The 14,647-nt window shown below is 53.2% G+C and overlaps 1 protein-coding gene across 1 annotated transcript; it reads left to right on the forward strand.

The window, feature by feature from the left end:
• Nucleotides 1-7,631: 7,631 nt before the first annotated feature.
• Nucleotides 7,632-12,077, forward strand: LOC306815682 (maestro heat-like repeat-containing protein family member 7; the record flags this gene model as incomplete). Its single annotated transcript, XM_079332246.1, has 13 exons — nt 7,632-7,735; nt 7,923-8,071; nt 8,380-8,527; nt 8,772-8,959; nt 9,049-9,186; nt 9,464-9,578; nt 9,750-9,890; nt 10,083-10,259; nt 10,334-10,561; nt 10,721-10,822; nt 11,188-11,290; nt 11,564-11,620; nt 11,911-12,077. Exons 1-13 carry the CDS (start codon nt 7,649-7,651, stop codon nt 12,075-12,077), a joined length of 1,800 nt encoding a protein of 599 aa, XP_079188372.1. The 5' UTR covers nt 7,632-7,648.
• Nucleotides 12,078-14,647: the final 2,570 nt, after the last annotated feature.

The following is a 14,647-nucleotide window of genomic DNA, read 5'->3' on the forward strand; positions in this document are numbered from 1 at the left end:
GCCCCAGAAATGTCTCCTGGACCCAAAGTGCCCACCCTGAACCTGTCTGAAAAAAAGATATAAAAAAGATAAAAAAATAACTCAAACATTATGAATTATCCTAAAAAGGGAGAAATAAATAACCAATAGAGCTTAATTAATTAAGGAATTGTATTACATAAAAGCAATGACCAATAATTTTTTTGGTTGCTAATAAAATATTTTTATTACAAATATAAAAATTGGTCTAAAAATAGAATAACAATATTACAAATAAGGAAAATTATTTTAATTTTAAAATTAAATAACATTTTTATTACAAAGAGAAATTAATGATGTTTTTTATATTTTGGGTTGTCAGCACCAGGTGGGAGACATCATGATATGGTGATGAGGGGGTGAGGAGCAGGTTGTCCAAACAGGGTCAGCCTGCAAAGGGGCTCATTCTTCAATGTGCCCAGACCTCCTAAGGAGACATTCTGCATCAAGGTCACTTGGGAAATGCTTCTATCACTTCGCCTCTGAACAGAAAAAGTGAAAAACATTCCCTTGAGTAAAGTCATGATGCACTTTCAAATCTTCCTTCTTAGGAAAACTCCAAAATGTCTCCAAGCATCTGCACAAGCCCTTGGGACTTGAAGACAATTGAAGAAATACAAAGAGCTCCTGGAATCTTTCTGTATTTTAATGATCCCCAAAATTGTTATGAATGGAGTCTTCAATTGTTCAGTTAATCAAACAACAAATATAAATTTAGTAGTAATTCATTAATAATAGCAGTAATTGTATATAAATGAATACAATCAAAGTATATTAGTTATGTATATTTAAGTAAATACAAAATTTGGCAGTGAGTATTTTAGTGTAATTGAGGTTTGGTTCAAATAAAGCATAAGCAAAACCAACCAGGGGTACAGGGACGGCCCTTCCTCTCACACCATGCCAACTGAATCAAGCTAAAATCTCACTTATATAGTTTACTAATACATATTTATACAGAATATTCTGGAAAGCTCCTCCTCATTTCTATTACTAAAATCTCCATCACTATGTTGTGTTGCTCGTGCTTCAACAATGGTCGAGGGTCTCTCCTCCTTTGGGGATATTGTTTCTGATTAAGGCTCTGGGTCTTCCTCAGTGTTCACTAGTTGACCTCTCAGATAGAGCAGGCGTACTGAGCTTAGAGTTATATAATTAAGCCGATGTTCCAATAACAAGCCAAGTGTCTAATGCTTGGAATCATCCCAATTTGGCTCAATTCAAGGTCAAAAGTTTTATTTCTAGATGCTGTTTTTAGACCTATACCCTTACTATCTCTACTCCCACCAAACAACTGGAGAATGATACCATCTGCTTTGATTAACCTTCTGTTATCTTTTATGCATTGGAACAATTAAGTACAATTTTCCATTGCTACAAAGCAACAATTTTGCTAATATAATTACAATTTAATTAGCAGGAATCATATTTATAAGAGGGCAGATTTGGGGCTGAGTCCAGGAGCCCCAGGCACTGAGAGAATGTTGGAGAATCTGCTCAAGGAGGCAGAAGCAAAACTCCAAGTCCCTTGGAGCATCAGTGGCCCCACTGAGGGCAGGGACTGCCAAAGGCTCCCCAGGGACTGGTGAGAGCAGATCCTTGAGGGCGGCATTGCAGGAGCCAAAGGCTGTGAGCAGGAACTGCAATGCTGAGCAAGGCCTGGGCTGGTTGGAGGCAGCAGAAAGGCCAAGGGCTGAGCCCAGGCCTGGCCCAGCAGGGCCTGTCCCTCACGGGTGGCTCGGGGCTGTTCCTGGGGCACTGGGATGGGAGGGGCAGCAAGGACAAATGGCATCACCCTGCAAGCCCTGCCAGCCTGCTCAGGGAGGGCCGAGGCAGCAGCAAAGTGCAGCCCCTGCAGGGAAAGTTCCTCCTGTGGGGCTCAGAGGCGCTGCCCAGCCCAGGGCACAAAGGCCTGGGTGCCTCTGGCCCTGCCAGCCCTGCCCAGCCCTTGGCCATCTCTCCTGCAGCCTGTGCCCCTGTGCGTGCTGCTCCTCTGCCCTGGCGGCTGCACACGCCCATCTCGCTGTGCCCCCAGCATTTCTCAGCCCAGCATTGCTGTGCCCTCCCTGGGCTCCCTGCACCCAGCGCTGCCGGCTCCTGGCACACAGAGCCATGGCATGGCCCAGCCTCAGCTGGGACACCTCGGCCACCAACATTCTGCCCTGGCAGGGACTTTGCTGTTTCCTCACCTCCAGGATGAACCTTCCAGGCTGCACTCTGGGGAGGTTTCCTTCTCTTTCCACTTCCAAGGAAAGCTCTGTGTCCTGCTGTTCACAAACAGAGAAGGGCTGGTGGATGATGTGGTGATCAGAGGCTATTTGGGTACAGTTATCATGAAATAATTAAGATTTTAAACATCCTGTGAAAGAAGGTGGGCCATCAACAAAATTTCTAACACCGGAGTTACAGAGAGCAGACTTCAACCTATTCAGGATGCAGATTTGGGGTGTACAAATCAGGTACTAATTGTTTTTGAGGGAAACAGTCCTTAAAACAAAGGATTCCAAAAAGGATGGATATTCTTAAAGAAATTAATCTAAAAGAAGCAGAAGCAGCCTTTACCAGTGTCCCAGAAGATGAGTCAGTGAGGAAAACAACTGGCCTGGCTGGACATGGAGCTTTTTTCAGGAACTCAGGAAAAAAGGAAGGTGCATCAACTTTAGACAAAGGGGCGAGAAAGTCAAGAAGTGTTTAAGAATGCTGTCAGGTCATGAAGAAAGAAAATGAGGTGAAAGCTCAATTAGGACTTAAGCTGGCAGTTCTGTGTAGGATAACAAAAATTGTTTTATCCATACATTAATGGCAAAAGGAGGGAAAAGGAGAACCTTGATTCCTTACTGGGGGAGGGAAGGAGGGGTGGAATATGTTTACCAAAGATAAGGAAAAGGCTGAGGTACATAACTCCTTCTTGGCCTAAGTTTTCAAAATAATACAAGTTGTCCTCAGGACACGTGTTCTCCTGAGCTGGTAGATGGGGCAGGGAGCAGAACAGACCCTATAATCCAGGGAGAAATAACGGGGGACCTGCTGAGCCACTCAGATGCTCACAGGTGTCTCTACAACCAGATGGGATCCATATTAGGGGGATGATGGAACTGTTGGATGAGGTTCCCAAGCTGCTCTCCATCATTTACCATCAGTCCTGGCTCACCAGGGAGGTCCCAGAGGACTGGAGGTGCCAATGTGAGCCCATCCCCAAGAAGGGCTGAAGGAGGATCTGGGGAACTCTAGGCCTGTCAGCCTGACCTCGGTGCCCAGCAAGGTGATGGAACAGATCACCTTGAGTGCCATCACAGGGCACCTACAGGATGGCTGAGGGATCAGAGACAGCCAGCATGGATTTCAGTATCTGCATTTATGATCTGGATGAGGGCATTGAGTGCACCATCAGCATATTTACAGATGACACCAAGCTGGGTGTGAGTGTTCTAGAGGTTAGGAAGCTCTGCAGAGGGACCTGGACAGGCTGCATCCAGGGATTAAGTCCATCAATTTGAGGTTTAACAAATGCTGGGTCCTGCACTTTGGCCACAACAACCCCTGCAGTGCTACAGGCTGGGAACAGAGTGGCTGTACAGTGGCCAGGAAGAAAGGGAGCTGGGGGTACTGATGGACAGCAGGCTGGACATGAACCAGCAGTGTGCCCAGGTGGCCAAGAAGGCAAATGACTCCTGGCTTGGATCAGGAATGGTGTGGCCAGCAGGACAAGGCAGTGATTCTTCCACTGTGCTGGGCACTGGTTGAGCAGCACCTCAAGTGCTGTGTCCAGTTCTGTGTCCCCCAATTCAGTAAGGACATGGAGGGACTGGAGCATGTGCAGAGAAGGGCAACAAGGCTGGTGAGGGGTCTGGAACACAAGTCCTGTGAGGAGTAGCTGGGATCTGGGGTTGTTTATCCTGGAGAGAAGTAGACTCAGAGGTTACCTTATCACTCTCTACAGCTTCCTGAACCGTGGTTTTAGCCAGGTGGAGGTTGGTCTCTTTCACCAGGCAGCAACAGAATGAGAGGACGCAGTCTTAAGCTCCACCAAGGAAAATATACGTTGGATATTAGGAAAAATGTTTTTTACAGGAAATGTGGCAAAATTATGGAATGGTCTCTTGAGGGCTTGGTGGAGACACCATCCCTGTATGTTTAAGAAAAGACTAGGTATGGCAATTGGTGCCATATGGAGGTGTCAGGCAGGAGTAGGACTTGATCTTGAAGTTCTCTTCCAGCCTAGTGATTCTGTGATTCTGTGAATTCATAGAGTCTTTCAGCTGAAGTCTCTGTCCCTGTCCTTTTCCTAGGTCTCTGTTGCAGATGGAAGCTGCTGGTGCCATTCTCACCTTTAGCCCCTAATTTGAATGCAGACAGATGTTCTTGGGTATGTTAATCAGGCACTGATCAATGTTTATGTGGCATTTTTGTATCCTCATGGCACTAAGGAGACTCTTGTGGCTCTGTGGAAACTCATGGAACCAAAAAGCCACTGAGACATTGGGGCAGGATGGTACCAAGGAGATCACTGAGATACTGCAGATCTAAGGACATTGTGGTGGCTCCATGGAAACTCATAGGATCATGGGCACTGTGACACAGCAGGGCCTCATGGAGCCAAGGAGTGAATTGTGACTGTACCAAACCTCATGGAACCAAAGAGCCATTGTGGAACTTCAGAGCCTTGTGGACCAAGGGGACCACAGTGACACTGTGGGGTCCATGGAACCAAGGGGTCATGGTGACACTGGATCCTCATTGACCAATGGTGCATTGTGACACTGCAGGGCAGTATGGAATCATGGAGACAAATGTGACATTACACAGTGTCATGGCAGCAAGGGGCCATTTTAACACTGTAGGGCCTCGTGGGCCCAAGGAACAGATGTGGTGCCGTGGAAATTGTGGCAACTGTGTCACTATGGGACTAATTCAACAGTGGATGCTTTGAGACAACTACAAACTGTAATAAACTCACTAAAAGAAGTAGTCTTTCAAAACCACATGGTGTTAGATAAGGTAAGAGCCAAATGGGAGGAGTTTGCATTCTAATTTATAGCAGTTGTTGCACTTCTATAGATAAGCCAGGGCAAAAGCAAACCACTGGCTATTTGAGCAGACAATCCTATAGAGCATGCCCAGGAAGCAGGGGTGGAAAGTTCAAGCCCAAGGAAGACTTAGGAGTCTTCACCCAAAACGACCAGCAGGAGGCTGACGACCACCTGCTGCAGAAACCATGCATGTGTTACAAGGGCTCACATTGTCATGTCATTAGAAAATATGTTGCAGTATGAAAGGTAGGAAAAAAACAATTTGCCCATTAAGTAGAAAACATATACAACCTAGAACTGTGCAAAGAATGGACAAGTGATTTTGTGGAGCAATGCTCCTCCCTCCGGGTATCAAATAAACAAATTCCTGCCCCATAGGCCTTCTACTATGGAGTAGTCCTGGCTTCTTGCCTCCTTTTCGGGCATCAGAATGCACTGGATTTCAGCATCATCCTGCCCAGGAAAGAACTGGGTCCATGTCTGCATCCCTATTTCAGACTGTACAAGAACACTGTGGACTTCTTCCCATTCTACCTGGAACTGGGCAACAGTGCCCAAGTTCAGCTATTACAGCCCTGCATGGAGAGACTTTAATTCATCTAGGAAGTGTTTCCAAAGGCCTTGTGTGCGATCCTTGCTTGGTACCTTTAGTCATAATTTGTGTCCCGAGAATGTTGGAACGAATTTCTCTTTTGCAATGTGTTTGCTGATCTTTGGTTTTGGAAATGGAGAAGAGATTTTTGGAAGCTTTATTTATTGCAGTGCTTGAAGTTCCCTGTTTGTGGCTTTCCACTGCCATGCTCAGCAGGCACACAGTTCTCTTTGGATATGAGCTAGCAGCACCAGACACACAGCAACTGGAGCACTGAACATCAGAGATTGGGCTGATGTTTTTGTTAGAACACAAGAAAACATGACAGTGTCTCTGTACAATCTAGTTGTACTGGGAAACTCAGCTGCTGATTGTGTTCTGGTGCTCCTGCCAATCCCTCCCAAAATTATTTCAGAAATTATTTCAGGACTAACAGCTTCTGCCTTCTGACAGACACCAAGTGTTGCCAGCAGTTGCTCCAGCGCTCCTGTCAACAGCCCCTGTAGCAAGCAGCACAGTCCCCAGTGTGTGTGGGCTTTGGCTCCCTGTGGCACAGAAGCCCCCCGGGGTACAGGTCTCTGGGGCAGGAGCCGGGCACCAGCGCTGCCAGGGCTCGGGGGGTGGCAGATCTGCTTGGGCAGGGACTCAGCCACACCTGCTGCTTTCAGTGTTCACAGGTCCCAGGGGTCAGAGCAGCATTCCTGCCCTTGCCCACACGTTCCTGGTCTGTGTCACAGCCACAGGTTTAGGATGGCCACCAGCCAAGATGTGTCCCAAGGAGGCCAAGCCAGCTTGTGTGCAAGGCCCTGTGCCCTTCCTGCTGCGGCTGCGTCGGCAGCCCTGGGGGCTCCTTCTGCTGCCCTGAGCCCGCAGAGCAGGGCAGCGTTTGCCCATGGTTTGAGCCATTCCCAACATTGCTGTCGGGCTGCTTAGGCACTTGGGGTGAGGGATTCCTTGCAACCTGGGCCACTTTGGGTGGGCCGGGGGCAGCTCCAGGGCCAGTGGCAGTACATGCAAGGGCCGTTAGTGACACCGTGCAGCACGGTCACCATGGCATGGAACACGACAGGGTGTCAACGGACCCTTGGTGACATGTGGTGATATAGGAGCTGTTGGAGACACGGCCACACCACAGTGCTCAGAGCACGCGACAGGACAGGACGGGACAGAGCGGTGCCGTGAGGAGCCCCCACACAGCGCACTCGTTCCTGCCTGACCCGGAGCTTTCCTGAGTGTTACTCCTGCAGCTGACTTTGCAGCCAGACTGCGGGAGTGTTTGCCTCATAACTTTCCTGAGGAATCTCTCTAGCAGGTGCTCGTGAGGCCAGACTCCAGCATGGCAGCATTTCTCAAGATCTTCAGACTGTTCTGCAGAATAAAAAGGAGAGGAGCTAGAGTTCACCCAGCTCAACAGCCTGAAGAGCCAGAGCAGTCTCAGCCAAAGCAGGATGGTGAGTGGCAGAGCTGGGCCACAGGGCTGATGGCTCCTGCCAGCATGGTGATATCCCATCCCATCCCATCCCATCCCATCCCATCCCATCCCATCCCATCCCATCCCATCCCATCCCATCCCATCCCATCCCATCCCATCCCCTGAGGACATGCCCAGGGACAGGAGGGAAGAGGGGCCAGGCAGACGCCCTGCAGAACCCGCGCTCCATCCCCTGGGGCATCCTGGGGCTGCCCCTGCCTGGGGAGCGCAGGGCTGGGCTCTGTTCTCAGGCCTCTCACACAGCCCCTCAGCTTTGGCTGCGCTCGCTCTTTGCCAGGTGCAGCCATGGAACAGACACAGGAGCAGGAATCCACCGGTGGCCTCTTTCCCAGAACAGCACAGGTACCTGCAGCCATCCCCACCTGGGCTGGGCCTGCTCTCACTGCTCAGCCCTGCACAGTGTTTGGAGCACTCCATGGAACATCCCTTTCTTCCTGCCCTTTGTTCTCCTGCTACACTTGCAAATTCATCAAATGCATTTGGTAGGAAGAAACCAGCACCACGGGCACTGGCTCCATGGAGAACTGTGACAGCTCCACCACCAACTCCAGTGCTGCCCTGCTGAATATGCTTGTAGAAGAGGGTTTGCCAAGTCCAAAGCAAGTAAGCAGCCTGTGGCAAGGGTTTGATCCTTCCAGGAATTGTTAGGCCTCCCAAGCCACTGGGGCCTGCTGGTCCCTGTCAGCCTTTGAGGCCATCACAGTGTGAAGGGAAGGGAAACACTTCTCTGGGGAAGCTGGGGACGTTACTACCTCTGGCAGCTTTCCAAGTCTCCCCGTGCCTTCTTCAGGTGCCTGCCATGGTGAAATACATCCACCAGTGGCTCATGGCCAATGAGTCTGATGAGCACAGGCTGGACAGGAAACTGCTGGATCTCACCGAGGCACAGCCCACTGATGTGGTGATGACTCTCCTGAGTGTGGCCCCATCGTGTGACAGGTATGGGAGAGCTCAGGGTTCACCAGCCCATCACCCTGTACAGCCTGTTCCAGGTATCTGACCAACAGGGAGTTGCTGGGCCCACTGGCTGCTCCCTTTCCCTGCCCCGGCATGTCAGCCCCCGAGCCTGCTGCCATGCTCCCTCTCTGCCCCTCAGGAGCCTGTCCCCACAGGACTGGACTGTCTGGGTGCTGCCAGCAAGGGACAATGGGCAGAGGCAGAGCTGGCATCCAGCTCAGGCCCCTGCTGCTGCCCAGTCCCTGGTGCTCTGTCTGAGATAGCCCTGAGACAGAGCTCTGATCCTGCAGAGCTGCTGAGACCATGTGGAAGACCATCTTGTGCTCGAGCAGGACTGCGGAGTCGGTGCAGCTGAGACTCCTGGATGTGCTGGGGAGCTGGCCAGAGCACAGCACGTGCACCTCCGATGGGGACACAACGAGAGTCTTTGCCCTGGCTGTGAGTTTCTGGAATTGGCCTTTGCTCACCCAAAGGCTGCCTCTCCAGCAGCTCTCCATCTTCCTTCCCCCACTGCATCTCCCAGCCTCAGGTGCTGGGCTGAATCCTGCCCTAGGGGCAGCTTCAGGGGCACCAGGCCCGGCGCTCCCCCTGAATCTCCCCTGGCCTCTCCCTGCCACGCTCGGGCCCTGCCGCACGGACACCTCGGCACTGAGCGCCACCTCGGGCTGTTTGTCCTTTGCAGGCAACTGTGGTGATGTGGAAGATCCTCCAGGTGCCCTGCATCCCACAGATAGTGATGAAGATTTTGCCCCGCGTATTTGTCCACCTGCTCTTCCAAGTGCTCTTCAGCACTCTGGACACACCCATGGAGGTCGATAAATTGTGGAAGGAATGCCAGCAGCAACATGGCTTTGCTGCCAGCCCCAACAGGTTCTCCGTCCCAGTCCCTCTGTCCCTGCCATGTCCCCAGGGAGGGAGCCAGTGCTCCCAAGGTGACCTGAGCTTTGCTCTGCACACAGGTTTGCAGTGCAGACCCTGAAGTCCCTGCTCTGCCAAATGCAGGGTGAGCGTGTGGTGATGGCAGTGGGGCGCAAGTGTGGCTGGGACACGCTGCTGTGTGTTGACACCCACCACTATGCCGTGGCTCTGCTGGCCAGGTGAGACTCCCTGCTCCCCACTGCCCCTGGCATTTTTGCTCTGTTCCTTGGGTGCCCCACACAGTGCGTGTGGTCATGGGCCAGAAGGTCTTGTCACTGAGGGACTGCCAAGCAGACTGGAAAAGGATGGGAGAGGAGAGTGCCCACAGGGAGCTACCTCCCAAAATGGCCCAGGCCCCTTTGCAGGATGGTGGGGAATGACCAGACCTCTGGAAATCAGTCCTGGGAGAGGTTTGTGGCCCTGGCTCACAGTCTTGGTTACTTTTACTCCTGCCAGGGAGATGTCCTGTGTCTCCCCACCTCTGTGTTCCCGGATCTTTCGCTACCTTCTCCAGCTTCTCAGCACACAGGAGCCACGCTGGGATCTGCCTGCCCTGGCCTTCATTGTGGAGGTGAGCCTGATGGCCAGCGCTGCCTCGCTCAGCTGCCTCCGGCTCTCTGGCCTCTCGTAGCCACAGCTGCCTGAGACGGTGCCCGTGCTTTGGGCTGCTGGCTGGGCCCAGCCCTGTGGGGTTCTGGCCTCCTGCTGGCCAGGTCCCCTGTCACTGCCCTGTGCCTTTCAGGTCCTCAAGTACCAGGACTTGAGTGGAAGCAGTGGTAAACGCGTCCTGCAAATCTTGTCACGGCACCTGCAGAGCGAGTGCAGGGAGAAGCGTTACCTGGCACTCAGGGCCCTTCTCAAGCTCACTGATGATCCCTTGCTGGTGAGAAGGGGCAGTGCCTCAAGCTGCGCTGGTGAAAGCAGCCCCTTGTGATGGCTGGGCTTCGTGTGCTGGGGCAGCTGCTCCCAGCTCTCCTGCCTCCCGCTTCAGCTGCCCGAGTGCTTCGGGACTGGCCTTTGGCCTCCGAGGCCTGACGCAGCAGGGTGGGGCTTCACAGACTTGTGTTCCACACAGGCAAGAAGGATGTGCAGCCTGGCTGAAAGTCTTGTGCAGCTGCTGGAGGAAGCAGATGGAGAAATAGTTAGGATGGCAGCGATGGTACTCAGCTTTGTAGTGTTTGAAAACAACAGTCTGATAGCCAGCCCCATCGCCCTGCAGCTGGCTGAGGCGCTGCTGACACTCTTCGACCATGTAAGGCTCTGTGCCCCCAGCCAGGCACGGCCTCTGGGAGCAGCCCAAACACTTTGTGCCCTGTGGATTTGCAGGCCAATGCACAGCTGAGCCCTGCAGCCAATTCAGCTGCTGATGCTGAGGTCTTTTTTCTTCCTTTCATGCAGGATACTAGCCAGGTGCAGCAGGTGTCCATACTGCTTTTCCAAGCACTGGTCACCATTCAGCTGGAAAAGGAAGAAAAAGCCCTGAAGAGACAAGTGCTGCAGAGCCTGATCCCACTCTTCATCCACTGCCATGATAAGAATCGCTGTGTGGCACAGGTGAGGACTCATGGGCTGCCCGTGTCCCCCTGGGAGGGGGCTCGGCGGCCTCCTGCCCTGGCACCACCAGGGCTGCAGCCTCCTCCAGGCCTGGGACCAGGGAAGTGACTCCTGTGCCCTGAACTGCGGTGCCATCTCCGCATCTCTGCTGCTCTCCAGGCATCTTGGGAAACGCTGCATTGTGCGGCCAAGTTCCTGCAGAGAAACCATCTTAAAAAGCTTGTGAGGAAGAAGAAGCTGTGGAAGTTCGCCGAGTGCCTGGTAAGGAGGGCCTGGAAGCACCAGGCTCAGGCTGGAGAAGCCCCCTGAGCGCGGCACTCACTGTGTGCGCTTGGCAGCTGTGGCCCTGCCCAGCGCTGCACGCAGGGGCCGCACGGGCTCTTCTCCAGGCTCCTGCGGCCCCGAGCCGGGTGCCCACGGAGCCCCGGCCCAGCGGGGCTGCGGGGCGGGCTGGCACCGCGGCTCCCCGGGCAGCAGCCGGCCCTGTGCCCCTGCAGAGCCCGGCCCAGCGGCTGCTGGCCGCGCCTCAGGGCTGTGTGGGCAGGGGAGGCCGGGGCCGGGCGCGGGCAGCACCGGGCAAAGGGGCAGAGCCCGCCCCGAGCCTTCCCTCCCGCCGCTCTCCGCAGCTGGCAGAGGACAGGAGCCGAGTGGTCGAGCACGTGCGCCAGGCCCTGCCGTACCTGCAGAGCCCTCAGGAGCCCCTGCGAGAGGCGGCCATCAGGTTCCTGGGTGAGCCCGGTTCCCTCCCCTCTCCGCCGCAGCTCGGCCCCAGCCCCGGCTGCTGCCCCGGCAGCTTCTGCCACCCGGGCCCGATGCCGTGGAGCCCCGGCTGCCCTCGGGGCTTCTGCCGCCCTCTCTCAGCCGTGCCTTGGGCGGCAGCAAGCGGTAAGGGCCCGGGCTGAGCCCTGCCAGGCCACGAGGGCGAGTGGCCACAGGGCTGGCAGCACCGCTGGCAGGGAGCTGTGCCGCTGGGCAGAGCCGTGACCAGGTCTGTGTTCTCAGGGATGGCCGGGCGGTGCCTGAGGGAGCAGGAGGATGAGCTCCAGCTCATCTGTGAGGGTGAGTGAGGGCAGCGGGCTGGCAGTGGGGGCTGGCAGGAGGAGCTGCAGGCCCTGCCCCGGCTGCGGAGGGCTCTGCTCCCTGTGCGGACAGGGGGCGGCGTGGGCAGAGCACACAGAGATTTCAGGGGCAGGTGGGGGATTCATGGCCAGCAGCTTTGGGCTGATCCCAGTGGTCCCTTCTTCCTCCTGGCCATGGCTAGAGCGGGCTGGAATGCCCCTGGCACAGGAGTCTCCTCGGGTTCCTGCAGATTCAGGATCTGACAGTAGCTCTGTTCCTCTCTTTCTCAGCCCTCGAAGATATGGCAGATGACACCAGCCCTGCCATTAGAAAACTTGCAGCTGAAACAGCGTCCATCCTTCAGGCGATGCAAGACCGATTCCGCGAGGCGTGCCAGCGACGGTCTCGACTGTGCGGCAGTGCCTGGCTGTGCTATGGGAGCTCTGCTGAGAACTGAGAGCTGATCTGGGAGGCTCTGCCTGCTGGAGCCACCTGAACCAGCCAGGCAGTGGGGATTTTTCCTTTCTTGAAGTTTTTTCTCCTTTTTGTTTTACTTATTGTAGAAATATAGGATGTTATGCAACAGACAGACTCCCAGTAGCTTTCTTTTGCTGCCCAGGGTCTGCAGGGCATTGGGGAATAGGGGGGGAGAAGGCTGCTTGTGCTCAGCAAGCTGCCTAGGTTTGCAGTGTTACACGGAAAATGGCCAGAAGCCCCTTGGCCTTTGCTGGTTGTGCTGAAGCCTTTGTGCTGGCCACAGAGCGGGTGGGCAGGGGCCGGAGCTGCGGGGATCCCTGTGAGACGGTGCCTGGAGATGGCCACGACCCCCGTCCCAGCCAGGAGCCGCCAGCACTGTCCTCCTGCCCGGCTGTTCCTGGATGGATTGCTGAGGGCTCCGTGGTGCCTCTTGCTCGGGCTCCTCTGGAGCTCCTGTGGGGCTGCAGCGCTGCTGCTGGGCAGGTTGGCCGGGTTGGGGGAAGGCCTGAGGGTACGGGGTGCTGGGAGGCCGTGAAGGGATGAGGGGCTGTGGACACCCTGATGGGACAAGGCAGTGGAAGAAACGAGGGGGATGTGTGAGGGAGTGGGTGCCAGGAGGCTGCAAGGGGCCAGGAGGCACCTGAGGGGCTGGGGCGGTGGGAAGCCCTGAGGACTTGGGTGTCAGAGGCCATTAGCAGCCCCTGGGCAGTTGCGTTGTTCCTGACACCTGCCTGCTCTGGTGCTTCCCCAAAGTCTGCCCCAGGCTTGCAGCAGAAGCTTCAGCAGGAGGGTGGGGACACTGCTGAGGTGTCCCTTGCGCTGGCTGCCTGGGGACAAGGAGGGCAAGGCTCCCATGCTGGGGGACAGGACAAGGTTCCCTCCTTGTCGATGCCCAAGGCACGTCACTGTGGTTTGTTCAGATACATTGCCTGCCTTTAGGCAAGCATTTCTGATACCTTCAGGAACCTTACACTGGCCCCTGCTAGTATTACAAAGGATACTTACTTTACTAAATTTCCCAGTACAAATAGTTGAGTATTCTGAGTACCTCAGCCCATAAAAGAACGTAGTTGTGCTCTCAGGATTCCATGCGTATCTGGGCCACCAACACGTGCTCATGGAATTGGGCACGATATGCACTCATAGGATGATTATGTTCCCAGCTACTCCTGCAACTTGATTGGTTAATATTCCTGATGGCCTGGAATATCCCAAGAATGAAATTCAATTCTCAAAAGCACATCCTCCACGAGATCTGTTCCATGTACTAAGCGCACGACCAGTACAAATTATTATTGGAGTTGCACAAGAGCTGGCTGCTGGAAAAAAGATTTCTTGGGTGGGATTCCTGGTGGGCTTGGTTACTATATCTCTACATGATGATGGTGTTCTCACCTATGTGTCACAGAAGAAGGGGAATATTTTTCACTAGGTTGTAGTCTCTGTCCATTTTAATTTGCATAATGCAAAAATCCTGATAGGAATCGCACAAAAATGAATGCACACACTGCTTGTTAGAAACATCACAGGTGCACATGGTCACTGTAGTAATCTCCTTTACAAGAGGTTTATGAGTTTCAAATTTACAAGCCATAGAGATTTTACATTGAGGCTGGATAACAAAGGCAGGCATGGAGTTAGGTTTTCCTCAATCTTCAACTGCTCGTCATTTATCCTTATAATCCTCAGAATGCTTCATCTGCTTTCCTTGAGCTGTCCATAGTATTTTTTCTTTCCAAACTGCTTCATGGGCATGTATTACTCTGAAGACATACTTGGAATCTGTTCATCAATTGCTGCTTTTTCCTCAGAGGGCACAGGTTAAACTGATTATCTCTGAGCTGACTCACAGAGGTAGAGCTTCTATCCCCTCTTCCTCCATGCTAATCGTATATCCTGATTTTGCTTGATCTTACAAAGCCACTCCCATCTGTGCTCCTGGAATTGGGGTTTCTTTAAGGTCTGGGTGGCTGGAATAAAGTGGACTTCATGATTTTGATAGTTATGTTACAAAGGTTCCTCATCTGTCTGGTGAGTAGCCAGGAATGGCTGTTGGATGAACTAGAGAAGAAATTACTTTTGTAATTCCATGTTGCTGCACCAAAACTGCAAGATATATAAGAAATCCTGAGGGTGAAAGCCACTGCCCACCCTTTAACTCAAGGATTGCTGCCACTGAATGTGAGATAAACACAGTTATTTGTGTACCTAGAGTGAATTTCCAGGCTTCTTGGGCCTTTGAAACAAGAGCAGCAACTGCTCGCAGACAGTCGGCATCCCCTACTTACCTCACCCAGTTGTTTTGAAAAGTGTGCTGCTGCTATCTTGTATGGCCAATTGTTTGTGCCAGTGCTCCCAATGCCATTCCTCGCCTCTCAAAAGAGAAAAGCTAAAACAGTTCCCAGACATCTGGAGGCCCAGAGCAGGTGCTCTTTTCAATTCCTCCTTCAGCTTTTGAAAGGCTTTCTTACCTTTGGACGATCATTCCAGGTCTCTGGGATTGTTTTCGGACAGCTGGTACAGTGGCTTAACCAGCAGCCCACAGTTAAC

The sequence above is a fragment of the Erithacus rubecula genome (genome assembly GCF_903797595.1).
Source record: "Erithacus rubecula genome assembly, contig: scaffold_184_arrow_ctg1, whole genome shotgun sequence".
NCBI classification, from domain to species: Eukaryota; Metazoa; Chordata; class Aves; order Passeriformes; family Muscicapidae; genus Erithacus; species Erithacus rubecula.